The 27046-nt window shown below is 37.6% G+C and overlaps 2 protein-coding genes across 3 annotated transcripts in view; one reads left to right on the plus strand and one right to left on the minus strand.

The window, feature by feature from the left end:
• The window catches only part of LOC113496935 (protein unc-80 homolog), a 29938-nt gene extending 5534 nt beyond the window's left edge, over window positions 1-24404 (plus strand). The window contains exons 9-66 of one of the 2 annotated variants that reach the window (XM_026876335.1): window positions 79-239; window positions 390-492; window positions 576-679; window positions 752-1133; window positions 1208-1350; window positions 1606-1638; window positions 2719-2863; window positions 3103-3300; window positions 3520-3708; window positions 3801-3937; window positions 4112-4350; window positions 4471-4664; window positions 5054-5208; window positions 5377-5506; window positions 5800-5992; window positions 6212-6392; window positions 6828-6922; window positions 7156-7346; window positions 7518-7635; window positions 7730-7794; window positions 7877-8012; window positions 8176-8350; window positions 9297-9453; window positions 9715-9883; window positions 10070-10162; window positions 10308-10453; window positions 10779-10898; window positions 10989-11110; window positions 11261-11417; window positions 11731-11960; window positions 12233-12458; window positions 12687-12873; window positions 13105-13274; window positions 13396-13644; window positions 13723-13852; window positions 13932-14072; window positions 14164-14357; window positions 14511-14656; window positions 14929-15123; window positions 15206-15401; window positions 15595-15813; window positions 16163-16308; window positions 16580-16745; window positions 17082-17243; window positions 17574-17777; window positions 18137-18253; window positions 18486-18620; window positions 18779-18902; window positions 19245-19457; window positions 19771-19955; window positions 20303-20468; window positions 20841-21023; window positions 21492-21611; window positions 21721-21834; window positions 22077-22270; window positions 22592-22779; window positions 23209-23330; window positions 23840-24404. In XM_026876335.1, coding sequence (XP_026732136.1) covers window positions 79-239; window positions 390-492; window positions 576-679; window positions 752-1133; window positions 1208-1350; window positions 1606-1638; window positions 2719-2863; window positions 3103-3300; window positions 3520-3708; window positions 3801-3937; window positions 4112-4350; window positions 4471-4664; window positions 5054-5208; window positions 5377-5506; window positions 5800-5992; window positions 6212-6392; window positions 6828-6922; window positions 7156-7346; window positions 7518-7635; window positions 7730-7794; window positions 7877-8012; window positions 8176-8350; window positions 9297-9453; window positions 9715-9883; window positions 10070-10162; window positions 10308-10453; window positions 10779-10898; window positions 10989-11110; window positions 11261-11417; window positions 11731-11960; window positions 12233-12458; window positions 12687-12873; window positions 13105-13274; window positions 13396-13644; window positions 13723-13852; window positions 13932-14072; window positions 14164-14357; window positions 14511-14656; window positions 14929-15123; window positions 15206-15401; window positions 15595-15813; window positions 16163-16308; window positions 16580-16745; window positions 17082-17243; window positions 17574-17777; window positions 18137-18253; window positions 18486-18620; window positions 18779-18902; window positions 19245-19457; window positions 19771-19955; window positions 20303-20468; window positions 20841-21023; window positions 21492-21611; window positions 21721-21834; window positions 22077-22270; window positions 22592-22779; window positions 23209-23330; window positions 23840-23958 — 9372 coding nt within the window. In that variant the 3' untranslated portion in view covers window positions 23959-24404. Of the gene's footprint in view, window positions 1-78; window positions 240-389; window positions 493-575; window positions 680-751; window positions 1134-1207; window positions 1351-1605; window positions 1639-2718; window positions 2864-3102; window positions 3301-3519; window positions 3709-3800; window positions 3938-4111; window positions 4351-4470; window positions 4665-5053; window positions 5209-5376; window positions 5507-5799; window positions 5993-6211; window positions 6393-6827; window positions 6923-7155; window positions 7347-7517; window positions 7636-7729; window positions 7795-7876; window positions 8013-8175; window positions 8351-9296; window positions 9454-9714; window positions 9884-10069; window positions 10163-10307; window positions 10454-10778; window positions 10899-10988; window positions 11111-11245; window positions 11418-11730; window positions 11961-12232; window positions 12459-12686; window positions 12874-13104; window positions 13275-13395; window positions 13645-13722; window positions 13853-13931; window positions 14073-14163; window positions 14358-14510; window positions 14657-14928; window positions 15124-15205; window positions 15402-15594; window positions 15814-16162; window positions 16309-16579; window positions 16746-17081; window positions 17244-17573; window positions 17778-18136; window positions 18254-18485; window positions 18621-18778; window positions 18903-19244; window positions 19458-19770; window positions 19956-20302; window positions 20469-20840; window positions 21024-21491; window positions 21612-21720; window positions 21835-22076; window positions 22271-22591; window positions 22780-23208; window positions 23331-23839 lie in introns of both variants that reach the window. The other variant, XM_026876336.1, reaches the window with a different exon arrangement.
• Window positions 24405-24437: 33 nt separating this feature from the next.
• On the minus strand, window positions 24438-26400 carry LOC113496936 (nucleoporin NDC1). Its single transcript, XM_026876337.1, has one exon. It carries the CDS (start codon window positions 26175-26177, stop codon window positions 24486-24488), a length of 1692 nt encoding a protein of 563 aa, XP_026732138.1. The 5' UTR covers window positions 26178-26400; the 3' UTR covers window positions 24438-24485.
• Between the last annotated feature and the right edge of the window lie 646 nt (window positions 26401-27046).

The raw sequence follows: 27046 nt of genomic DNA on the forward strand, positions 1-27046 counted from the left end.
AGCTAAAACCGGTTAGACTGGCAGCCGACCCCAACATACTTGGCCGTTGATGAACTAAGCTGTTGTCTGTTCTTTCAGTTTATTTACCGTCTACCATCGGAGCAAAATTTCGGAGGTGCTGTAAAGGAAGCCTACACGGTATACGCAGCTGATCCCAGTATATTCCAGCTTCGTAAGAGTGACATTACAAAGCAAGGTCTACCTGGGATCAAACCTTTGCCACAGATTACTAAGATGAGGTAACTAACATACACATTACCACTACAATACTTTTGAATTCCAAATACCAATTTACTTAATACATCACACTTCCAAAAAAAGTGTGAAATCATGTAAAAGTAAGTAGAAGATTGAAGTGATTTAATGGTTATTCTTGCTTTGTTTTTTAGTTCCTCAGACAAAGAGTCTTTGTCAGATAGTGGCGGCGGAGGGGGAGGTCCAAAAGGTACTCCAACATCCACAGAAAAACCACCGACTGCAAAACAAGGAAATGTTAGTATGCAACAAGAAAATCAATGTATTTTTGACATGATCTAGCAATTATTTTGCTGATTATACCTAAATTATTTGTTCAGGTTTCTGCAGCAACTTTCCTAGACGTTGCTACTTTACGCTGCTTATTTACATCGCAGTGGCAAGAAGAGGGAGTATATTGGGCCCTTCACTACTTATATAACAGGTACATTACTTGATACGTTAAAAAGTTGTGTTAGTAATAGTATTCATCTACTAATACCATTAATTATTGCAGACTTCGAGATATATGCGATGATATGTCTAAACAGACACAACCGAGGAAAAGAAGCAACTCTTTGCCTATTCCCAAAATAGAAGTGTCTGTTTACCAAAGCCCTGACATGAAAGATCGGGACTCGCTCAAAAACTTCATAGAAGTTCCCGAAGTCAAAGACATGTCGCCAATCACAGAAATGCCTTTCACTTCACCAACGAAAGTAGAAGAAGATGCTCTTATGACGAGAAGAGCAAGTGAAAAGATAAAACGTAAAATGAAGATGGCGGACCTAAAAGCTTTCGTGGAAACAAAACTGCTGTCGAAGTCAGAAAAAGCTTTAGAGAAAATTGGACACGATGACCAGAAGTTCTCCTTCCACACCGCAGTTAGGATGATATCTGTAGCTATTTTTTTAGCTTATTTATACCCTCAAGCAGAGCATGAAGCTTTAATTTTAACTGTATTAAATTTCAGGAATACCACAGGAGCTTGGATAATACAGACGACAGGCCAAACTCGGCGTTGGCTAGTAACTTTCCACCCTTAGCTCCCAGACTAGCTGGTGGTGACTTGTTCCATTGCAACCTTATTAAAGGAAAAAGTATGCCGAGTCTAAGGTAAATACCTTCATACCATTCTATTTTTATTTTCTTCTCATGGCATTTTCCATTTGATCTTTCTATAGCTAAGGTAATTTTTACATAAAAATATTTGTAACATTGAAAACAGCGTAGACTTTTTTGTATCTTCTAAAACAATGCAGTATCTTATTTCATTTCTTACAAATTAACTTATATTATGTAAAATTTAGATATTTTAGGTTTCTGACTCTAATAGAAGTATGTAGAAAAAATATATTTGTTATTTACTAGATTGAATTGGAGGGGGAGAAGTATGACTAACATGTAAGGCGCACTTTGAATGCATCGTGATGTTTTATAACAGTTTGATTCTCCCTCTCTTACATGTGTTTTTCAAAATGTATTAAGCTGCAGTAAATCGCTAAGCAAACGTTGAAGCTACAATGATTCACAATATTACCTAAACTCTTTCCTCGTTTTGTCACTATCACATTATTTTTATCTTCCAATATCAAAGCACAGCATGTTTATTTTTAACAACACAAACTCTGGGTGAAAATTCAGTTTTAAAATTATATTTATTTCTCTTTCTCCCATCTTGTTAACGCTTATACCCGTACACTATTGTAATGGACAAACGATATGGTCGCTAGCTGTTTGATTGATGAGCTAGCATCTAATGGGTAAGTGAGCTGACAAAAGAAATTAGAGGCTTCGTTTCTTAGACTTTAGATTGGTACACCTACTAGTATTACAATATTTACTAGGAGTAGATATTTGCTTCACATTTTAACAAGTATCCGATTATGAGGCCTTATAATTGCTACGTAAAGCAAGCTTATTTTGTAAACCACACAATTACTTTGATAAGTATAGTACACATGACACACATCCAAATTAAACATACATCAAAGTAGTTGTATGCACGCAAAATGCTCATTAGAAACCTGATACACGAACCATAAAATATCTTGGTACAGTAGAATACAATGGCAAAGTATCGTAGTTAGAAACTAAATGATGGAAAAAGACTAATACTAATCATGAAATCATTAAAAATTATACACACATAAGATAAAATTTACCGCATACAGTTTTGGAGTTTAACGCTTTGTTTGACATTTAAAATGCAAGTATTGTGACTTAACCATTTCAATAACGTTATTTCATAACCAAGCATGTCAATTAACAAATCCGATAGCATGAACTAAATATACGAAAACACACAGCTATAATGTGAGTCGTTAATATAGAGAGCATTATACATTGTACTGTGTTTGCAAGTAAAGAAAACTTCAATGCACAATATAACCCGTTTTTTAAACTAAACACTTCTCTAAGCATTGAGAGGTAAGTATGTAAATGTATGATTGTTTGGCATCTAATCTGGAAAAATGATTCCAGGTATATTGGGGAGGTGAAGACGGAAAGAACACAAGGGCCGTCGAACACAATGCCTTGTAATATGCAAAAGAAAAAGAACCCTATCATCACTGTCACTGAACATACGCCCACGCCATCGCCTGATTATCTATCGAAAACTAGACAGGTTAGTAACTTATTCTTAATTTTTGTTAACTTAATTATTCTCTATGTTCAAACCTTCACTTCCTGGAACACTCAAAATGTAAATGCTTAATACGCTTTTAAAAAATTAGGGATCATCCAAAACGGAAGAGATTTAGATAATAAAAAAATGAGAAGTGAAGAAAATGGAAGATTTTTAACATCAAATACTCTCAATGCTAGGTTTAATAGAATACACACCATCTTGTTCACTATTTTCAGGGTTCATTAGAATCTCAAATCGACTCGGTAAGCATGCAAGGTTCCCAACATATACCGACACCAGAGCGCAAACCAAGCCTGACCCGTTCGCAAACAGATTCGAACATAACCTACGTCGTTGAAGAAATTCAAGAAGCACCTGGATCTATCCATTATATTACCAAAGATGGGGAAATAGACTTCCAAGTTGTGTTAAAGGTAACTATAAAGCCAGAACATAAAAATAACTTACGAACTTTTCTTAAACAACCATTTTATGTTTTGTCTGTCTGGATGTTTTGTAGTAGAGGTCTTTAGTCCAATAAGAAACAAAGATGTGGTTTTATTTCAGAGCATTTTCACAAGACGTGCTAAATCAATTTGTAAAAGATGTAAAATTCTTGTACCTATAATAAAGTTTCCATAAACACTTTTCAGGCGGTCTACTCGGTTTCGACAATGGACAGTTTCTACATAACCCTTCGTGTCATGGAAGTGATGTTGAATTTAGTGGATACTCTTATGGAAATGGGAGTTCACAAAAATTGGCAGAGTTGCAAAAACGATGAAACCCAACCGGGAAATGTAGATCCTATGTCCGATTTTAATAAAGATAACCAAAGCAAAGTAAGTTTAGTATACCTTTCTCTTTCTACTAAGTTTGAAAAGAACTTGAAAGATAAAGATGCACAATGTTGTTATTTCGTTTTTTCTTGTAGGAAAGAGATTCTGGTATTCCTTGCGCTCAAAGCCAAGAGTCAACGAATATCGAAGGTGGTGATAGCACAAAAGATAAAGTTAGGGAAGAAGATAACTTGGATTGTCCGTATTACATGATTATGCACATTATACTAAGGTATGTTACAAATACAATGCATTTTTTTAGGCTTTATATCTATAATTTTTATAATATATTTTAGGCCCTATTTTTATGAAATCTACTTGATTTTGTCAACGTAGCTAATTAAGATAGGTACTTAAAGAACCGCTTAACATTTTCCTAGCTCAACTAACAAATTCCAATTTCTAGACTGCTTCGTCAACTCGGATGTTCTCACGGTTGCACTACCGCCCTCCGTGGACCACAAGCCGAATGCCTGCGAGTCCAGGCCCGCAACTCCCTTCGCGCATTGCGTTCGGCCTGTATACCTAAGTTCACGACGCGTTTGAAGGAAATGACCAAGTATTCTCCAATAAGAGAGGTTCTTGACAACTTACATGCAGCCGTTGGATTTTGTGCTGAACCTGCTACTTTAGTTTCTCCTATGAGTAAGTGCTTTTATGATTATTTTTCGCTTGAGATTCTCTTAAAAACCAAGTTCTCAAGCACGTTCATACCGAAAACAAACCTGATACTTATCATTTGATGCAATTTATATTTCTTTCTAGATCAACAAAAACGGAATTTCACAAAATCTCCTGATATAACGAATCTGCAAACTGGTTACGCTACTAACTTCGGCGCTGGTCAGGGCTCTAACGCGAACCGAGCCATAGAAACGTTCATCATTGAGTCAACATTCAGAGTACTTGTCACACGGTTTGCTTTAATGCATAAAGAATTGAAGATGCTTGATAATTCTGTGAGTATTTGTAGTTTTTATTTTGTACTAGCTTTTCGCCCGCGGCTTCGCCCGCGTCGATGTCGGTTATATCGCGATTCCAAGAGAACTCTTCAAAAGTCCGGGATAAAAACTATCCTATATTCTTTCTCAAGGTCAACTCTATGTTTGTACCAAAATTCATTAAAATCGGATCAGTGGTTTAGACGTGAAAGCGTAACAGACAGACATGTCTGTCTGTCTGTTACGCTGACAGTTACTTTCGCATTTATAATATTAGTAGGGATTGTTCAAACGCCATCTTCTACTTTTTAACGAAGATTCTCAGTATTCTCATGGATTTTTTAAACTCCAAAGCCAAAGGTCTTTTGTAGTAAAAATAAATACTCATGCTATCATATTTTTTGTAGACCTTATACATGGAAGTACGTCTGCTACTTAGCTATGTGCGTGAAGCTCATGGTGGGGAGTTTCGAGTGGTCGCCTTCAGTGCATTACTGGATACAGCTGAAAGACCCGACAGCCAACAGAAAGAGTCCAACATGCAGACTACAAGAGTTATTAGGTTGGTACACATGGTCCATAGTAACAGTGTTCGTTTCAGATATTTCCAACTTTTCATTAATAACTAACACTTTTAAAAATTATACCTTGAAAGCAAAGACGGGAAGCGAAAAGCTACTCTGTGCAGATAGTAATAAGGACTATTTTAAATATATAATACAAATTACAGACACATTCCCCGCCAAAGTGAAGAAGAACGTGGTTCCGATACGGGAGCAGACTCAGGATGCGCTCCTGACGAAAGATCACACAAGAAGTTTACATTCAAGAAACGAAGCACGTCTTCCACTGGAGCTCATGTGAGTAAACATTGACTTCTTAAAGGAATATTACCATGCATTGTCAAAAGCATTTATATCTATCGTATAAATATAAATTTGAATCTCGAATTTTGAAGAATTGGCAACTCATACCCAGTGTTACAAACGCAAAATCAAAACCACATGATGGTAGTAGATCTAAATTCGAATTAATCCAAAGGCAATCTAAATTTAAATGACCAAAATTTCCAAGAACTTTCTTTAACGTAGAACAAAAGGCACCATGGACTCGCCTATCGTACTAGAAATTTACATAAACAAATATCTTTCAGAGTCTTCTAGAAACGGAAGGTGGTGATGAGTCAGTGAGCCAGTCTCCGCTATCAGTACGAACAAGACGCTACCAGCTTACGCCGCGCCAGTCAGAGCGGACAATCCCTTCTGCATCTTCTACGGACATCACACCGCACCATAAGATCTCACATTCCAAATCTATACCCTCCAAGTTTCATATTAGCGGGATAGGTAAATATAAACTTAAGCTATATAGAAATAAGGTCTATTCAACAAATCATGATTTGAGTTGCAATTATTTCACTAGTAGATACTTAAAATCATATATTAATCAACTTGCATTAAAGCGCCATTACTTTAGTATGTTAGGAGGTAAGAGAAGCAAATGTAGAATTAACTTCATATTAGATCAGTCCTGTAAATTATAATCTTCATTATTTCCCTTCACAGTAAACTGGTTTCGCCAGAAGCCTCAGCACTCACAATCGCTGATCCGTAACGGCGGTGGTTCGGGGGAATCTCTACCAATATCCGGCAGTATGATATCCCTAGCGCGACCGCCACACATGCCGCCGCCACACACATCACGACCCGTACATGTCAAGCGAAGGGTTGGATATACACTCAACAGGTAATAATCACAACTTTCATGGACTGCGGGCTCATCAACAATCCCTACAGTCAAATTGTTGCAATTAAGGGAGAGAGACAGCGTATTACCCTATGTAGAGCAGCATCTCTCTGACACGATTGCAATACTATCATAAAGGAGATCGTGGTGGGCCTTGGAAACTTCAAACCTTAAATTTACTAACCTCTTTTGTTCATTACACTTTTAAGCTTCTTTTTATAAAAGGTAATTCAAGGTAAAACCAATTTAGTGTAAGAAAATATACTCATTAGGTGATAGATGGTCAATAGTGAAAGTAGATCAGGCCCTTCTTTCCCAACTAGTATCATTGTCTTGTGCAAGTGTGAGCATTGTTAACTAGATAACTGCTAACATTAGAGGACTCTTCCTATTATTTTTTTGGAGACTGTAAGTAAAATCCTGTCCATGTTTCAGAGCGCGAAAAAGAGTAGAAGACAGACTAAACAGATTCGGTCTTAGAAAAATGGGAAAGAAGAGAGATGGTAGTATAGAAGATACTAGCGGTGGTTGTAAGTATATAACACTTTTATTTAAGGAATGTGTAAATTAGTTCCCACACCTATTAAATTATAAACATGAAAGAAAGTCGACTTGTTCCAATAAAGAAGACAATGTTATATAACCTGCTCTCTATATACACACACATTTCTGTAATCATCCATGTATACTTACACCGGATTGACCAAACTTCCTGCTACCTGTAACAAGAACAAGCTTTCACGTGATTTAATCTTTTCTATAGATATGTCTCGTCGTGGTTCCGCTGAGGGCGGCTCAGGGGGTGGCGAGTCAGAAGTAGTTGTTCTGAAGCGACGTCGTCTAGTGGCAGCTGCGCCGCTATACGCGGGCTTGGCGCGGTTCAACTTCTTATTAGACGCTACACAGCCGGGAGGAACACCCGACGCGCTCTTTATGGCCGCTCTCCTAGACTTAGTGCGTACCTTCAAATTTAATCAATGTTTTATCAGAATGGAACAATAATACACATGGCTCAAGTTGTAAATGGAACATTCTCTCAACAAAAACGATACCTTTTTAACTTCAAGTAATAATAGATCTTACCAGAATCTGAATAAAGTTGTGTATCTTATGTATACTTTTCAGCCTCATACGGTCGTGGTCGGAAGAGCTGCAATATTACTTGAATGTGCACATTTAGTACATAATTGTAATAAGGGTCAGTGGCCTTACTGGCTTAAATCGAATACTTCTAAAGCTGCAGGTAAAATTAAGTTAAATAAATGTGTGTTCTGTTTTGTACTTGAATCGAACTGAACCCATATAAAATTGTAATATAAAATTTATTTTACTTACAGTGTCGCTAAACCCCCAATTGAAAAGGCAACGATTAGCTGGAAAACTATTCTACCAATGGGCAGAGGTAAGTTATATAAAATATATTCAAAATAAATAATAAAAACTTCACCTAATCATTTACTAATGAAATATTATCTATACTCTAGGCCATTGGTAATAGATTGGAAGAAATGTTGATTGAAGACAAAAAACACATAGATACAGTTGTGAACTTGGTTAATGACCCTGATGGACAGAGGGAGCTACTGCAACAAGATGAAGAGGAAGATTTTCTTGACGAAGGTAAACAATCCCTCAGTTTATATAACTCTATGTAACTCAAATAGATGGCAGCACTGACGTCATTCATCCGTCAATTAGATGAAGACTTGATCAACAACCGCGAATTTATAGACATATTTTCAAAGAAATAACACATATTCCATTTTAAGTAATGCACTTTCAGCCAGCATACGTATTCCTGGAAAACCAGTTGGTGCTGAATGCCCCCGAGCTTTGAGAATAATAGCTTGTGTTCTGCTCTTTGAAATAACGACGTTTTTGCGCGAAACCTATCAAAACCTCCCAAAAACCTGCCGCTCTTCACTCAAAGAAAGAGGACCCTGGGACAGAGTTTACAGGTACCAATTTCTCTTTTATAAACATTAGAAGATTCATTTTGGTAAGTAGCTTATTAATTCTTTGGTGTAAACGTTTTATTTTTTTGTCATTATGTTATGCGAAGATGGATGGAAAAACGACGTATTTTGTGTAAGACTAAGTGAGTTCATTATGTTCCGTTCGTTTGAAATGTATTAAGAGGAGTGCATATATTTGACAATACTTTTATTTTAACAGGGCTCTTAGCAGTCAACACACATTAATGCCAGTCGAGTATGTTTTCAAAAGAAATAATGCATGTTTCCTTGCATACGGCACTAAGCGTGCATGCGTATGTAGAATGTACATAATATTAAATAACGTACACTTTTAAAATGGAAGTATTATGTGCAAATTTCAGTTGGACAGATGTGACTCATAGCGAATAACGTTCACTTATTGGCGATTTTGGCACTCGAGACTCACAATCGTAGCCACATGTCAGATAGTTTAGCGAACCTTAAACAGAAAAAAAACATCACATTTTCCTCCATACTGTACATGTCGCTACAATTGTGTCGTTCTCATCTCCACGTTATGATTTATAACAACGAAATTCAAACTACGAAATAATGTGCGGACGCACAATTAATATGCATGGAATGTTGTAAGATAATGACACCTAAATTGCTATTACCTAAAATTATTCTAAAACTACACGAAAGTTAAAATTGTTTTGTGAAATACACCCTTTCAAAATTTTATCCAATAGTTTTATGAAATAATAAAATAGTTTAGATGACATTAGAAAAGAAAGTACGAACGCTTTTGCTACATTGGCATGCGAAAAACATCTGTAAAAATGAAACGAAAATGTATAGCAAACAAAATAGAGGCTAAATGAGTTAAATAGCTGGTAAAATGTAATTACCTTTCGTGAATTATTCGTGCATTAACGCGTTGAAATGTAAATAACTTGTATCACAGGGAAGCTAACCGTCGATGGAGTATGGCTCTGTCGAGCATGGGTCATTCACAAGCGTCTGCCCAAAGCCTACAATCGATTGCGGGAGCTGAGACAGAGCGTAAGATATCGTTTGTACTGCACGAACCTGAAAATGTATCTGGTGGAAGCAACGTTACTGTGAGTATGAAGTTTAAGAATAAAGTCAGAGCATTATATTTTGTATGAACCAATATTTATAAGATTGTAAAAGTACTGTAGTTTAAAAAAAATATAAGAAGAATGGGTATACACATCAGTACTTGCCGCTGTCAAAGCGAGATGCCTCTCCGCGTAGATTGGTGTGCTATCTCACTACCACGATGGCTTTTTCGGTATTTCTTAAAGAGCTCGTACCACAGTACAAGTACTGGTTCGTTCCTTATTGGAGTCAAATTTTAGTTAGCAGATGCCATACCCCCAGCTGTGGATGATAAGAAGGGTCGTTTAGGATCCCGCGGTAAAGGCATGCATCGCCGCAACACTCAGCAAACACACTCTGCGTACGGTTCCTTCAAGCGACGATCTATTAAACTGCGGCAAAAAGATACGAGAGATGTCGTTGATGAATGTATGTATTAATATTTATATCAGATCTTTTCAATTGCAATAATGACTTTTGCTTCTGTTCTGCAAAAGAATTGGTAAGTAATTTTTGCTTTTGGTAAGGAATTAGTTTTAATGACTAGAATATTTTAAGTTTGATTCTATAATGTTTCGATGTGCTCTGAGTAAAACTAAAAATTAAATATTGCAGTCGTTACCAGAAGATCAGATTCAATACAAAGTAGAAGAAAGGTGTCCTCTTTGTCAGATAGAAGTGATACTTCGGAAGTTTATCCAGGTACAGGTAAGAATCCCTAGTAGTTGTTTAGTCTATTTTTATGAAATCTACGTAGCAGGCTTTAGGCTTATAAAAGGCATTTTCTAAGTTCACTTTTACTTAACAAAAAATCCTTTTTTATTTTAAACATATCTTACTTTTTGTAACATAGGTACAGTAATAATGTCAAACGAAGTGGACAGTGGTGGGGAGGAGAGCCCCGGTGTACTCTCTGATGATCATGACCACCCACCGGACAGCCCTGACAGCAACTCTACTGACCCACCAGATACTAATAAAGGATTCCCTTGGCTTAAGGTTTGATTTTACCATATTTTGCAATATTTTTTGCTCACGGTCACGCATATATGTCGATAGTTGCCGATTAGTTTCGGACCCAACCGGGGTCCTTAATCATGAGCTGACGCGGTGGGATCGCGATTCGAAATAATTGTTAGATAACTTATAGTGGTTTTCTATGATTTGTTCAAATACACTTAAATAGTTTTGAATGAAATTGGAATATGCCATAGAATCTTAGTTTGATATTCTCCTAAAAAGTCATGAAAATTCACACTTACATGAAAAACAATACTTCGTATAGTAGATTTGACAGGCTTAATAACATTTGAACACATTTCAGGTGATGGTCAAGTTCCTAAACTCTTTCAACTACGTATGCTGTCACCAAAACTTTTGCCACCCTTACTGCTTCCGGCGAAACATGAGAGCCAGTGTAAGGCTCATGAAATCTGTACAAAAGGTAATTGGTTTTACTTAATATTCCTTTTGTTTTCCGCAGTCCTGTATTCCAGATGTTAAGTCTTATTATTATTTGAACAATACCTTTTAGATTTATGGGGAGAAATTCGGCCCGGAAATCAATACGACAAGTTCAGAAGAGGGTAACGGTGGAACACGTCGGGGAAGAAGATCCAGAAAGTCCTCTGAGCATTCTACAGATAGGTATTCTCAGTATGACACCGATTTTTTACTTCATTTATCATTTTTATAATAATCGAATCTAGCATATGAAATATAAATGTTTTTCAGTATTTATGTTTTAATAGTAATGAACAAAAAATTCTAATATATAATTTATGAGAAAAGTTTTCTTGTGACCAGAATCGAGCGTTCAGTGATTGAAAGCGCAGGGCTTGCATATCGCGCGGCCGTTGGCGAGCAGGGCAGTATGGCCGCTGAAGGCTTGCCGTCCAAACCCGCTGCTGTGCCATACCCACCTATAGATCCCCCACCTATACTGAAGTATCTTAAAGGACAGGTGAGTTGGAGAATAAAACCATTTAATATTTTTAGGTATCAGAGTAATTAAAATGTACTAGAAGTGAATCCATAATATTTGTTTTTCTACAGGTCCCAAAGTCTATAATGAGCTTATGTTGTCACTCTCAGTGCTTTAAGAATTACCACAAATTATTCTACCGTAGTACGTCGCTTACCTCGACACTATCCTTTGTATCAATCTGTATAACATTGGTATCAGCTTAACAATAAGAATATCTTCCCTCCTTTCTTAAATAAAGAATCTTCATATTACCTTCTTCTTCCCCTCCATCTTATAAATATTGTTTCAGGTCCGCGACGCCTACCATACGCCTCTTGCAACACTCATCAAAGGCGCCACGACAATGGGAGAGGATATGTTCGCAGAATGCGCACCAGTCGCATGGCAACTTCTTCTAGAAGATGACCGCGAACTAAGCTCTTGTGCGGCTGCATTATTCATACTAGCTGCGGTTAAAGCGCCACATACAGCTACTGAGATCATGCATAATGATTTAAAACATACTGAGCCAGCTACCAGGTATAAAATTATACTTGACTTTAATAAGTGTTACAGAACTTATTGCCCCCAGGTCCAATGTCAGGAAAACCCTTATTACCTTATCTTATTTTTGTGCCTCAGTGACAAAATGTTTCTCCAACTCTAATAAATAATCAAAGGTACTAAAACTTTTCTTGAAACATTGACGACACATTTGATGCGCCATGTTACTGGGAATCCATATTCTAAGTGCACACTGTTTTCGCCTCTTAAACCACAGGCTAATACTGAATCGCTAATAACACTTTCAGAATTAACGCTATATTAAGATTTCAAGTGATGTGGAAGCTAAGGTACCAAGTATGGCCGCGAATGGAAGAAGGTGCATCAGTTACATTTAAAGTGCCACCTCCAGGAATTGAGTTCACTTTACCTTCACCGAAAATTGGAATAGAGTCGCTAGCGGTTGTAGACCCGCCTTGGAGCCCACAAGTAAAGGATAAAGATATGGAGATGACATTGAATCAAGAAAGACATGTAAGTAGAAATTCTCTGACAGAAAAGGGTGACTTAGAAGAAAAGCGTTAACTTTATGCAGAAATATTTGTACGAACATTCATAATTTTCGGTATATTATAATATCGTTCATTATAACATTCATAATATCGTTGAGCAGTTAATTTGACCTCTAAAACAACTACCGCCTTTACGTCTGTGTTTAATATATTCATGCCCTAAGTAACAACTCGAATATTACCTTTTTAGCGTTCTCTAGTCACAGCCACTAAAACTCGTAAGAAACAGCAGACAGAAGCAATAAAGCGAGCGCTACAACAGCGTAACGACAAGAAACGTGCGGAGCGAGAGAGTTTCCTAATTACGACAATACCTATTACCAGGCAGGCCGCCCGCGAGCCTGCATTAGATCATGCAGCTGACGATCATGTTGAACGTAAGTGAAAACTGAGAAACATCCTTCAACAAACCCCGTTCATATTTTAAATACCATTTGAAAACTAAATAACTTTCTTTAGGAATGCCAAAACTTTTATAGAGTTAGTTGTATAATTTGTAGAGTGCACAGAAGCCGTTCTTTATTTAAAGTATGATTGGTTAAATACTCTATTACATTATGTTGCAAACTAATATGAATAAACTGAGTCATCTTAACTCTAACCAACAGCGCCAGCCGACGAGGAACTGGTAGAAGGTGTGCGAGGATCTCATCATACACAAGTAGCTTCTGCACTATTTCCGTCGACCTTATGTTCTGCGGTTGCCGAAATTGTGTCACTTTTGGACGACGCCGCTGTGTCGCAAGATGGCTGTTCTGTATATGAAGTTGCTTATCAGGTATACAATATTTAAATAAAACAACTTTCAAAAATATTTAAAAAACTCCGTCAATTTATAATTTTAAAGCATTTATTGTTTTATTTTTCGTGTTGGTCATTATATAAATTGATTCTTACAGGTCATATGGTGCTGTCTTGTCGAAGACTCAGCGCTTTTCCTCCGTCACGTACTAGAACGTCTAACTCGCGACCACCAAGATGAAATGTTCAAGTTGCTGAGACATTTGATACGATTCATACCTCGGTTGCCTCAACAAGCGGCATTTGCTTTATATAACTATATCATTGGATACGTCATGTTCTATGTAAGGAGTCCACACGAAGAAGGACAGAGGCTTGTCGGTGCAGCTTTGTCCATACTTTGGATGGTAATATAAACTTTGATACTTAATATATCGATTTTAAAACGTTAGTGAATCTTTTGCTCACTTTGCTTGATTTTTCAGGTGGTACACAGTGTCCATGGTATAATGTTCAAGGATTTAAAACAGATATTGCGTAAAGAACAATGCGATGCCTCAATATTGCTTACTGCCAACGTTCCTGCAGCTAAAAAGATCATTGTTCATGGACCACGTGAGTATTCTTCTTAGCCGGATAAATTAAATTGCTCCTTATGTACCCAAAAATACGGTTTACTTTTGCTCATTTTCAGCGGACAACGAAGGCTGTATACCATCTCAGTTCCCTGTTCAAGAAGACACGGTGTTTGCACAGATATTGAAAGAGTCGCTTGACTTCTTTGGTATCCCAGAAAAGTTACATCGAGAACATTTTCTCGTCGATTTTAAAACTCGTAAGTCGCTTTACAATGAGCCTATGAATTACTCCAATTTTATTGGAATCTTAACAGAGCGGATCGATTTATACTTTGGTCATTTTTGCAGGTCAAATACATAACCCGCAAGGATATGTGAGAGACCACTACTTCTTCAAACGCTCCCAATATCCACAGTTAGTACTGATTCATATGGAACCCGATGAAGCCTTCCAAAAATTACAAGAACAAGAACTCTTGCAGAAATTCGTTGAGATCGGCAAAGTTCTTCTGACTTGGGCTATATTGAAAAATGTTGACATGGTACGTATATTATTAGAAAATTATTCAAATGCTAGTTTCGTGTTTGAATTGGTAGAAGCTTTTGCGCAGCAAGAAGAGCAAAACTTAAGCGTTTATCGGTCTTAGAATCATTTAATTTGTGTGGATTACCTAATCATGTAACCTTTCTTCTAGGTTGTCCAACGTGTGGTGTTTCTACATGATGAACTGATGAAGCTGCCGTCTTTTCCTCGTAAGGCACTTGAAGCAGACTTAGTACTGTACAGCCGGGGAGCTCTCGGTTCTACCCTTCTAGGATTAGACGTGTTACATAAGTTCATGTAAGTTAGTCAACCTCGGTTTTCCTTACATACTTTATGTAGATCGGTGTTTATAGCGATTTTAAACCTAAACCGCTGATACTTTCACACGAATAAGGTTCAAAATTGCATACAAAAACACGGCAACGTCATATTGAGGTTTTATTATTTTGTAAGGTCTTCAGTTACTGACTAACTGCAATGTTTTCTAAACTCGTTACTTGTTCAGGCAATGTAAATAATCCTCTTTATTTCCGACCTTATTGACAGTTTTACAACCGTTGACATTTCAGGTGGGTACGACTTATAGCTCGTATGTTTGAAGCGATGGCTGGGAACTTTACGTCATCGAGAGACATACATCTGTTCCTGAATGTTCTGAATGGGGCTTTGATGCTGCATAGCGAAGACTCCTTAATACTGAGATATGTCATAGCGACATACGTTAACGCTGCCTTCAATTTCAAAAGCATTTTCTCAACTAACGGGTATGTTTTACCCAAAAACTAATAACTTTGATGCCTGCACTACTAACAACAGGCAAAATAATGAAAATTCTCTCTTTCGCAGCTACCTTCTAATAATGCCAACATTATTACAAATATACTCCAACTTCCAAACGAACAAACTAGTGACAACAACTATTGAGTATGCAGTGAAACAATTTTATTTACTAAATCGGAAGCCATTTATTCTGCAAATGTTTGGATCTGTATCGGCCATTTTGGATACAGACGAAGAATCTACGTATGGAGATGCGAGTAAAGTATGTTATTACTACTCATTATTACTCTTTTCTTTATTAAGCAAATAATATTACTAACTATTTTAGTGCTTATTGTATATGACAGACAGTTGCAACCAAAAAATGGCCACCTGAATATCTGGATACGCCGTCTTTGACCGTTTATCCTGTAGGGTGCTAATGGAACATTTACAATATTTCTCTTTACTTTAAGGTACAGTCCAGCTGTCTATTCAACCTTCTGCTAAGTCTTGAGACCCCTTCACCGGATCCTCTTCACATCGCAGAACTTATTAAAGAGGAAAAACCATTGAAACCAATAGATTTCTGCTATCGCGATGAAGAGGAGATGGTCAATGTATTGGATTGTATCAGTTTATGTGTGATGGTCGTGTCGTACTCCGCTGAGAGTATGCGGGGTTACCAAATGTTGGTACGTATGAAAAATACTTTATTTATTTCTTTTTCATGATAATAATCACTGATGTATCGCTCCTAAGTAGTAATAGTAAAAATATAATGCAAGTTAGTTTATGACAGCAGTATTTGTTAACAAAAAAACACCAAAAGCTTTGCTACGATTCGATTTGCAAAGCTCCTATTTCAATGATTTGAACAATTTTGGGTCCATATTACAAAAAAAACTTTTTTCAATCCGATAACTTTTCTTAGATTTCAGTGGTGTAGACTGGTTCTATGCTCAATATGCTCATCTACTGCATCGCATGTTGTTGTAGTTTTACTGTCGCTCCAATTCAATCTCCTTGCAACTCAAATTGCAGATAATATTAGAAGCCATTCTCCCATGTTACGTCAAACAAATTCAATTGCCAACCTACAATCGCGAGGGCAAAACTGAGAAAGAGATCATTCAGCAGTTGGCTATTGCCATAAAGACACTTGTCAACAACTGTGAGGGCCTGTCGAAGTGAGTTCTTATCTAACATACTTTTTGTACTGAAATCCCTATACCTGTATACTTAATTTGCGCTTCATTCTTGCATACAGCTCTTTCCTTACGCATTTTATTAGTGACTAATTTCGCTGGCGATGAAAAGCCATTCACGAAAAAACTAAATTATAAAAAATTCTCTAAGCTATAAATTTAAAAAGTTATGTATAATGCGAATGCCTTATAAACTGCTTTATTAAACAACCAATTATTTTTTTATGTTGTCCCTTTTCGTGCAATATTATAGATCTTACAACGGCCCGTACAGAACGTCGCCTGAGCATAAGGGCTCGTCACAGAGGACGGGGCCACGCACGGCCGCCGCAACCATCATCGCCTTCGAAGAGTCCCATTCTAAATACGATAACTCCAAGATACCTGTTCCTGAGTATACTGGGGCTGAAGATTCGGAGGTAAAAGGACAAATCACGTATTATTTATCCATGTGCGTCCTTCAAGGAAGTTGTATTTGCTATGTATTGAGGCCTATAGACTCTTTAGTAGTCAACAGTATCCAAAGTGAAACACATACTGCCTTGGACAGTCAACTACGACAGTCCATGAAAAAAATCAGATTATGCATTATAGCACGTAAATATAATACAATGGTAGAAAGAGAAGCTTTTCTTCCTAAACCAAAATATAATAGATATTCTTTATAAATCTCATAATACAGCTCTCATCTATCGTTGCTTACCTATTGTGTGACCTTCAAACAACAGCTTAAAACAATATCCTCTATTTCGCAGTTGGTTCGAGCAGAATACCGGAGACCTCGCGATGTGTTACTATCGCTAGTCGGTGAATTCATTGGCCGGGCTACAACTCGCTTACTGGAAATCAACGGGTCTAACCGTAGCGGTGGTACGGAAGGAAAGCCTGTAGAATTATTGGATTCCAAGTCACACGCAGTAAGTCACAAAAAAGCTTTTATTACACAATCACACGGTTAAGTATAAGGTGACGATGATGAGAAAAAAATCCCGACCCTCCAAAAAATAATGCAAATTAACTCTTGTGGACTTCCTCATATAAAGTCCCACATTTCTCACAGGGGAAAGGTCTCTTACTTCATATAAACCTCTCTTACCTCTCTATCTTTTACAATTAAACGCGTGAACAGCATTATTCACAAAACTATGAAGTGTTTTGTATTAAAAGCTTTCTACTAATAAAGCAATGAAAGCACACCTATTTCAAACTACTTTAAAAATCAACTCATATTTCTATCCACATTCCAGCGCCTTGCAGAAATCGCTCACTCGTTGCTAAAGGTCTCTCCTTACGACCCTGAGTCTATGGGTTGTCGCGGCTTACAACGTTATATGACGCAAGTACTGCCGGCTGCGGACTGGGCTGATGACGCATTAAGACCAGCCCTTATCATGATTCTAAGGAGATTGGATAAGGTTTTCCTTAAGATTGCTAAGAAACCTAGCATCAGGGTAAGTAGAAATAAAAAATACTTTTTATACATTTTTATTTCATTTTATATTTCCCCCGCTGTTATTCATAGATTTTTGACGGTGGTTACGAGTAGTCAGAAGCTAGAAAGTCTGACAACCAGTCTAACTCAGTTATATCGTGTTGCCTAGGTAACTCGGTTGAGGATGTCAGATAGGCAGTCGCTCCTTATAAAACACTGGTACATAGCTACATCCGGTTAGACTGGTAGCCGACCGCAGCATAGTCAGGAAATACTACGATAATGACAAACCCAAGAAAAATCTCTGCTAGGAAGAGATGTTTTTATTTGCCACATTTTACTCTAATTACTTCTGACCTGTACAATATATGCTTACAGAGAAACACAGACTGGGATTCAGCTGCAGTGCTTCTGAAAGGCGTTTACGAAACAATGATTCGTTGTCCATATATAATGCACTGGCAACAAGTGAAAACTCTCCTAAATACCGTTCAAGTAAGTTTTTCCTGCACTTCTGATCGTCAAATGTATAGGAAAAAACATTAAAAATTCATCAAAAAATTCATTCTTGAACACATGCACATTATTGACTTAACTAAAATACGTTTATTTCGATTGTCACTTTTTGCAGAAACTATTTGTACCTTTAAGTAAGAAAAAAGAGAGTGTGAAAACATGGTTTTGCTATTACAATACGTAATATAATTGTATTTTATTGTATTAACAGGCATTGATAGTGTCAGACAACAACTGCGGAGAGAACTTATCCTCAGCCACGGCGGCCCTAATGTCACAGCCACCGCCGCCACATTTCTGCAGCACAGTCGTCAGACTTATAGCACTACAAATCATTAACTCTGGGGTAAATATCACACTCTCTAAAAAATTACAGCTATATAACATTATTTTTTTCAACATGATACACATGTGACCTAAGTTTAAGCTGAAATTTAAATTACTTACTGCTTCCACTTGTAATCTGTATGTTTATTAACAAAGTACGTACTATCAATATTATAGGATAACTACTCATTGGAGCAAATGTGCGGAGGCAGCGCCAGTTTCCCTTCGGCTGAGAAAACAGAAAATATGCTGATGAATTTGTTTATGCCACTCTGTTTACGTGTTGGTAGCGGTAGAAAAGGTAAATTGGTTATTATAACAATTATAAATATACTAGGCTTATAATATTTCAACTGTATCAAGATAGGGTTTTAAGGTCATTTTCAGTTGTACATTTACTTTTAAAAAGAGTAACTTATGGAGTTTCTTGCCGGTTCTTCTCCATAAGAGTGACACTTTGGAACCGCGCAACTAGAGCCATCACCTTAACGTTTTGAAAGTGCCTGGAAAACGGCCTACTTGAAATAAAAACTTTTGATTTTGATTTTGGTCCAACTTCAAATGTACTACTTTTTAAATTTACTCCAATTTATTCTTTTTTCTTTCCCTAATCTAGTCTATTTTAAATTGACCTCCTTTTTAGATGTGCCGCCCCTCCGTCAATCAGACGTGAGCTACCTCGTATCAGTAGTACTGAACGCGTTATGCCCCCCGGCGCCGCCCGGCCAGCTAGCAGCCGTCAATGCTAAACTCAACGCTGCCGACAACCGCGCCAACTCCCTTACATTTACAGGGAGTAGAGACACTAGGAATACTACCAGACTGTCCAATCAACTTTATAGAATCGCCTTTCTGGGTAAGTTTCCTCTAATAATGTGCCCTGTAGGTAAACAAAATTATAATAAGATGATGCTCGATAGATGGCGCTTTCTTCAAATTATAACGACAAATTGCTTTGCATTACTATCTTTAGTTCTTTTAATTGCATGTGTGTGTGTATTTGATACAAACTTTGTTTATTAACGTTCCCACGATACAATTATTTTCATAACATACCGAGACCATTTTCAAAATGAAGAGTAAACATAGGAATAGATACTTAATAAAAATATATATATAGCAGAACGATATAATCCTATTATTTTTCCCCTCTTTTTCCGATATTCCAGCATTGAAGGTATTATGTGCGTGTTTCACGAGCGAGCTATGTTCGGAGTGGGGCCGCATCGCCCGCGCCATGCGGGACTTGGGCCGTCGTAACGAAGCCGCGCACCATCTGTGGGACTTCCTAGAACACGTTGTCACGTATCGCTCTCCGCTGTACATTCTGTTGCAGCCGTTTATTGTGCATAAGGTAAACACATAAATATATAGAGGTATGTACAATGTAACTGTTTTTCTCGTGGTATAGTTATACCTAAACTGTCCAGTGTTTTACTATTTTTATGCTTTTGACTTGATAGCACAGCGAAGCATTCAAAAAGCTAGACTCTTCTGTACTTTAATCCAATTCAAGCAGAATAGATCTTTCCATTTAATTTTGGTTCTAATTATTCCACACACTGTCATTACGTTTATTTTCAGAAATTCCAAAGCACATACTTTGTTATAAATACTACAAACAGTATAGCGACCTTTTTGCTGCCCAGAACCTATCATCTTCTTAATGATCCTAACTCTCATATTATTATGCTCTCCCAGCTCTCCCAGCCACCTATCGGTGACAACGAGCGCCACATGCAGTTCGTAGTACGTGAGCGGGTGCGAGGACTCAAGCTACCGGCCGCACGCGCTAGGGGGGCGCTACTGGCGGAGCTAGCGAGGGAACTGCGACATATGCGGGATACACACGATCAGTTTAAATTTGGTATTATATTATTTATTTTTTTATCCTCATTATCATCAGCCTTGACCGCCCTTTGTAAATACCCTTCTTCTCTATCGTTTGTTTCTTATGCTGCAATAATTTTAGGAATTTCTTTTAGCTGAAATTAAGCGATTTTTTATTTATCTATAAATAAAGTTGATTTTTGGAACTTCTTTAGCTTTTGGTTATATAATAGCACTGTGATTAGAATGACTGTGACATTTCGTTAACAGAAATTATTTATACTTTACACTATTAGGTATAGCATAGCAATATTCATCGATATTTATGAATATTGTAAATAATTATTATCAATAACCTTAAAATGTCCTTTCAAACACCGAATGACGTTCTGAACTATTCGTTCGGCAGAGCAAATAGCGGAGAACCTGGGTACGGGCGCGGGCAAGCGCTCGTCGGAGGTGTTCCCGCGCACGGGCGCGCTGGCGGACAAGCACGCGGCGCACCGGCCCTCGCTCATCTCCATGCTGGTGGGCCGCGCCGCGCCGCTGCCGCGCACGCCCGACCATGTGGCGCCGCTGTCCGCGCAGAGGGGTACGTATAGGCAGTGCAGTGCAGGGAAAGGCGGACGAATCCTCATCACTCAAATCCTCGGGGAGTCTCATCTCGCTGCAGACTAGGCCAAGCCTTCATACAAGGCTACGTACATGCCTACTTGTAAGAGTGCCTCAAACACATAGGTTTTGGTTTCGTTATCAACATTTTGGATATTTGATCCAAAACTTGTTACATTAGTTGCGTCACTTATATTTCATTAGATTTCTTTTTTTTTCACATCTCTGCAAACATTTTTGAACCTCTTCTCTCTATTATTGCGTTTCGGCTCCTTAGTCTAAAAGATACATTTACCGTTTTTATTCTACGCAACATATTTATTCAGCACCAAAAAAGTTCGACTAATTTAACACAAGAATATGTACTAATCGGATGTGTTTAATACAGTCTCGGAGTGATAATAATAGAATCTTATATCAGTAAATAAAATAATCCTCATTTTTGCAGAATCGTTATCTAGCAGTTCAACCACAAGCCAGCATATGCCAACGTTTGAAGCTCCATTGATAAGTGGTCGGCTGAGTGAAAACAGCAATAATAATGCTAGTAGTGGCAACTCTCACGTTGGTAAGATAAACACCAATTTATAAAAGAACGAAATAACAACCTTAATACCATTTCAGTTGCTCTATCCTCCGGTCCTTTAATTATTGTTTTATTACATATTTTTTATCAGGCTCGCTGAATAATTACGGCAGCGATACGAAACCTACCGTCAGTACACCGTCATACACGAGCAATCAGACTAAATTGCGATTTGTACCGTCTGTGGAATTGAAGTTTACTTCTGGTAAGCATTTATTACTAGCGTCCTCTTTATGTTTTGCATAGAAACCAAGCCAAAGCCAATGAAGGCAAGTTACCTAGAAACCTGTGGACGGAATATCTCCTTTCAGTATATCGCCCCACAGACGTTTTGACAAGTCAAATAAGTTATAGCTTTGGCCGACTACAAACTGAGTCCTGAAGGCACTTTGTAGCCTCTTTCTATAAATATTATGAATAGGTGTATGATCGCATTGTTGCCTTTAGGAGAGACATCAATGAGTCCCCTGTCCCCGATGTCCCCGGGCTCTGCGTCGTGCGGCGAGGGCGCGGCGCCCCGCGTGGAGTCTCCCGACGCGGCTGACGTCACGGACGCGGCCGAGCGACCGCGCCTGCAACGCGCACACGGACCCTCCAAGAAAACGTTTAAGTTCCGACGCAGCAGGCATACTAAGCCTGAGGTGGGTCCAACAAAACTGAAACTTGAAAGGCAGGTAACAGCTATGAGAATGACTTAAGAAGTTTCGCTGGGACAGGACGTAGAAGGGGGTAACGTTTGGAGCTATTTAACCAATTTAGCACATAACTTTACATGAAATTGACACAAATAAGATGGTATGAGGTGACATAATATTAAAGTTATAGATAACAGTTAGAATTTTTGGAGAAATTGATGGAAATAGTAAGCGCAACACAACTTTATGTGAACATTTACACTTACATAATTTACAGGTTTTTGAGTTACACCTAGAAACGTAATTGAAAATGTTGTTCGGAAACAGGTGTCTCACGCACGTCTAGAGTCTGACGACGGTTCATCTCCGGGCCCGGAATCAACACCACTTCGCCGCGCGTGGTCGCAGCCGCCGTTCCTGCAACCCGCCTACATCAACACCGACACGTCGTACGACAGCGAGATCTCCCAGACGTCGTCCACGTCGGGATACAGGCTAGCATTACCCAACCATCAGTAAATAGACGACCAATACTAAGTGTGGTCAGCATGCCGTCTCGATGTATCGAACGCCTTGCGCAACGGGCTCTATGTGCGGCATGATCGTCATTCAACGTTGTGTGCACGATGCGTTCCTAATGTTATATCTCTATCTATGTACCTATCTTTATGCTTTTGGTTTAAACCCTGCCTATCGATGTATCACCATTATACTCATATGTCAGCTTAAATGTTTACTTGACCTCTAAATTTAAAAGGCAAAAAAAGAGTCCAATATATTTAAAGACAAAATGCCATAAAGACGGACAGTATAGTATTATATGATGAACTAACTTACCAACTTTTGTGAAATTACAAATCTTAGAACTCTTTAATCGTAAAAAATGAACAAGTTAACAAAGCAACCCGTGGGCCCGTATGTCCAGCGTCACTTGCGTGTTGCAGGGAGAGCTACAGCCTGCAGGCGTCCATGACGGAGTCTCCGGGCGGCAGCGCGCGCGCGGCGCTGGCGTCGCCCGAGGCGGGCGCGCGCTCGCCCAGCGCCACGCCGCACGCCAGCCCCGACGGTAAACAACCCTTCGTATGTACCGCTCAACTTATACGCAACCCCCGCAATCGTCTCTCTCTTTCCACCTGTTGTCTTGCCGAGCCGCCTCCTCTGTCGTGAGTTATACTGTCTCTGCTATTGTTTCTCTATTTCTGGGTTGTTTGGCGATGATTACTTCTTCTTATTATTGTCTCAACATTTTGTCAATATTCAAAACAATTCGATTTGTCAATGAGACGATAATCGCCTTGTCGCTAACTCATCTCTTGCATTCATACGTAAACTGAATATTTCATTTTGATCAAGAATACTGAATATACTCTCTGAAATCAATATAGTAGATAGAGTAGGAAATCATAAATTTGATGTTACATCATTGACCACTAATATTGCAATATTTATAAATATAGGAGTAACATTCATCGCCAAATTACCTATCTATGTCTCTATTTGTTGTTGCTTTTGTGTATACAATGTATTAAATATTCAAATGATACAGTTTTATGCAACACTATATTGTATATCTAGCTTCACTGAGCTGCGAGTCGGGGACGTCATCAGCTGAACGCACAGCATTACTTGGTGCCGCAAGCCAACGATCTCTACTGCTGAGTAGCGATCTGCGCGATGAAGATACTCTACTCTGAATTCTTCCACAGAAAATTGCCAAAGAATACAATGAAAACAGAAAAAAGCAGATTCAATCACCACTTATACAAGATGTTGCGATTGTCTAATTATTATACTCTTTTAGTAATAAAGCTACTAGTTCAATATTGAGTAGATAAAGTAGAACGATCACTTTAAGATATTGATACTCCATCAGCAAGAAATAAGTATTTAGTGATAATATTGTCCATGTTTTGTCTTAAATGTAGCAAAAATTCTTATGAGCAAAATAAAACACCACATTCTTATGAAGAATTCCAGATAATTACTGTTATCACCTTAAAATTCTAGTCAAATTGAAATTAATGTGTTAAAATCAATATTAGTACTATGTATTATTAATAATGTGATATGGAGTTTAATTTATTAATGTATGATGGGTTACATTTTTAGAGATTTTTAATAGACATCTTTGTTTATAAAACTTCTTTCAATCATCCCCAAAAAAACAACATCATTTAAAAGTAAAAAGTTTATTAATTAAGGTATCACAAGTAAATAGTTTTCAAGCTTCTTTACACATTAAAAATGGCTGCAATGCAATTTGAATATCAGGTTCTAAAGGTATTTCATGAATGTATTTTGAGAAAGTTATGGCAATTTTATAAATGCTTCTCTTTACTGATGAGATCAAGGCAGTCTTCATCTTAATAGCCAAGTTATCATTTAATATGTGCTTCCTAGGCACCAGGCCAGGTTTAACCAGCTTATCTAAGTTTTGCTTAAGATTAATTAAAGTTGATATCACAATGGGCAAATCATTTTGCACTACTCCATATTTATCCTCATTCAATGATGCAGCAGCTATACAAGCTAATCCTTCACATGTCCACATCACAGGTTGAGATTGCATTAACAAATACTTCAATTTAGTGTCAGTCAGTTCTCCGAATAAATAACTAAAGCCTGGTTTCTGGCAAAGCTTCTGAATTAAATTATTTATTTCATTCTTCACCACATTAGACAAGGAATCCTCTATTTTATTTCTATTATGATCTTTAAATTCATGTAGTTTTGGAGACTGTGCCATGTTTCTTATTTTACCAGAATAATCAAAGGCTGTGCTTGGTGACATGGTTCCGTTGCTTCTGAGCATAGGATTTTCTGCCTCAGTAGGTTTCCCATCACTATTCACTGCATCCAATTCTTTACTAAAGTCATTTATAATATTCAGACATTGTTCCAATAAGTTGTTCCAATTTCTCGGGTGACCTCCAGGTTGTGATAGAGTAAAAATGATTTGCCGTCTTGATGGATCAGTCATTGACATGATTCTTAAATCTTGTGCTCCCAAGTAACCATTGAATTCAGCCCTCAAAGCCAATGCATTATGGAGCATTAAGCAATTTTTAGACTCAATAGGAAACTTCATTGGCTCGGTCAGAATTATGTTGAAGATAGTTCTCATTGTGTAAACAGACACGAAAAACAGGCTAGTGTAGAACCAGAGGCCAATCCAAATGCCAGAACTTGTCAGATTAAATACATTGTCCAAAGGAGGGTCTTCCAAATATAAACTGTAAACCTCAGAAACAACACTCCTGGGCTTATTACCCCATAAATAATAGAATAAGCAGTAATAAACCACTGGCATCACAGAGTTCCTAAATCCCATAGATAATATGTTGTTGATAGCCAGTTTAATTTGCTGAAACTTGTCCTGATAAATATGTGGAAACATGAGCATTGTTGTTCCAAAGATGTGAATATTCAGAAAGTAGTACAACCCCATCCACATGCCTCCAAACTGTAAGAAGAGGCTCTGTTCCACAAGGCATTGAGCATCGTAATGGTCACATTTCTTCTTAAGAATGTTGTAATTGCTTTTCGCTAATGAAGAATACAATCCCATTGTGAAATAACCACTCAAAGCATACAGAATACTAAACATTATGTTTTGAACTGAAAACATATTCAAAAACATTGAAAATCTGGTGAAATACTTTGGCAGTGGTTGCATGTAGTAGCTTCCATAAACGTATGCTTGAAAGAATGATACCAAGCCAAGAAGCACGATGTTAAGTGCCATCTTCCATCCGAATATGTCGTGCAGAGTCGAAGTGACCCATGTCACAGGATGCAGCAAGTCTACTTGTATGACAAACACTAACACAATGGCAAGAAACGTCTGTAATCCGATGTTCCACAACACAGCAATAATTAATCTTTGGGGAAATATTTCAGATTTCGTTTCCATATTGGCAGTTGTTTATTTCTCCTTTCGTTAAAATTGTCTATTTCCCAATCAAGTATGAAATGACATAGTTTTATGGGGTTGTTCGCAATGAAGAGGCTCTCTTTATATAGAGCAATAATACGTTGTTACAATAACCCTTATACTTTTGCGGTCTTTTCGTTTGAATAACCTCCAAAAATCAACGGTTTCTGAAATACAATTGAAGTTCATTTGACATGACTACATTTTCCACCACAGATTATTAAATACCCATGCATCATTGGTAACAAAACGTTTGATCAGAATTTCATTGCCTAATACTTTTATGAATGTAAAATAATTTAATGATCTGCCCTGTATCGAAATAACCCTTCAAATGCTCAATCAAAATCTATCCTTTAATTTAAATAGGATAAAAAAAAGAAGAAACCTTCTAAACAAAAACAATTAATATTTTACCTTCTTGTGCCAATTAACAGAAGCTTTTTAATTAGGCTTAAAATACTTACTTTTCTTGGTTAAATGTTCTTTTTTTTTATTTAGAATATTTATTTACTTGGCGACATTTAAATGTCATTGATTATTTTCTCCAGTGTCTATGAACCGCGTAATGTTGCACATTGTTTATCGATATCATCAAAACTTCTAAAAAAGTGGACCAACATTATATTTTAAATTTAACTTGATCCGTGTCCACTCACTTGGCCAAAAGTAGCTTCTGTCAAGACTAAACACTAATCTCTAAAGAAGCAATCAATATCTTTACTAAAATGTCTCCTCTGTCTGTCTCATTTAAGAGATCCAGCTTGATAAAGTCAATCAGATGTTTTTATTCCAATTATTGAGCTTCGTACGGGTAATGCGGCCAGCTCAGTTCAGTTTTAGCTTAG

The sequence above is a fragment of the Trichoplusia ni genome, chromosome 8 (genome assembly GCF_003590095.1).
Source record: "Trichoplusia ni isolate ovarian cell line Hi5 chromosome 8, tn1, whole genome shotgun sequence".
NCBI classification, from domain to species: Eukaryota; Metazoa; Arthropoda; class Insecta; order Lepidoptera; family Noctuidae; genus Trichoplusia; species Trichoplusia ni.

What these genes read in the sequence shown, in the direction of transcription:
- LOC113496936 (XM_026876337.1), bottom strand. Translation starts at nt 26,177, where the DNA reads ATGGAAACGAAATCTGAAATATTTCCCCAAAGATTAATTATTGCTGTG.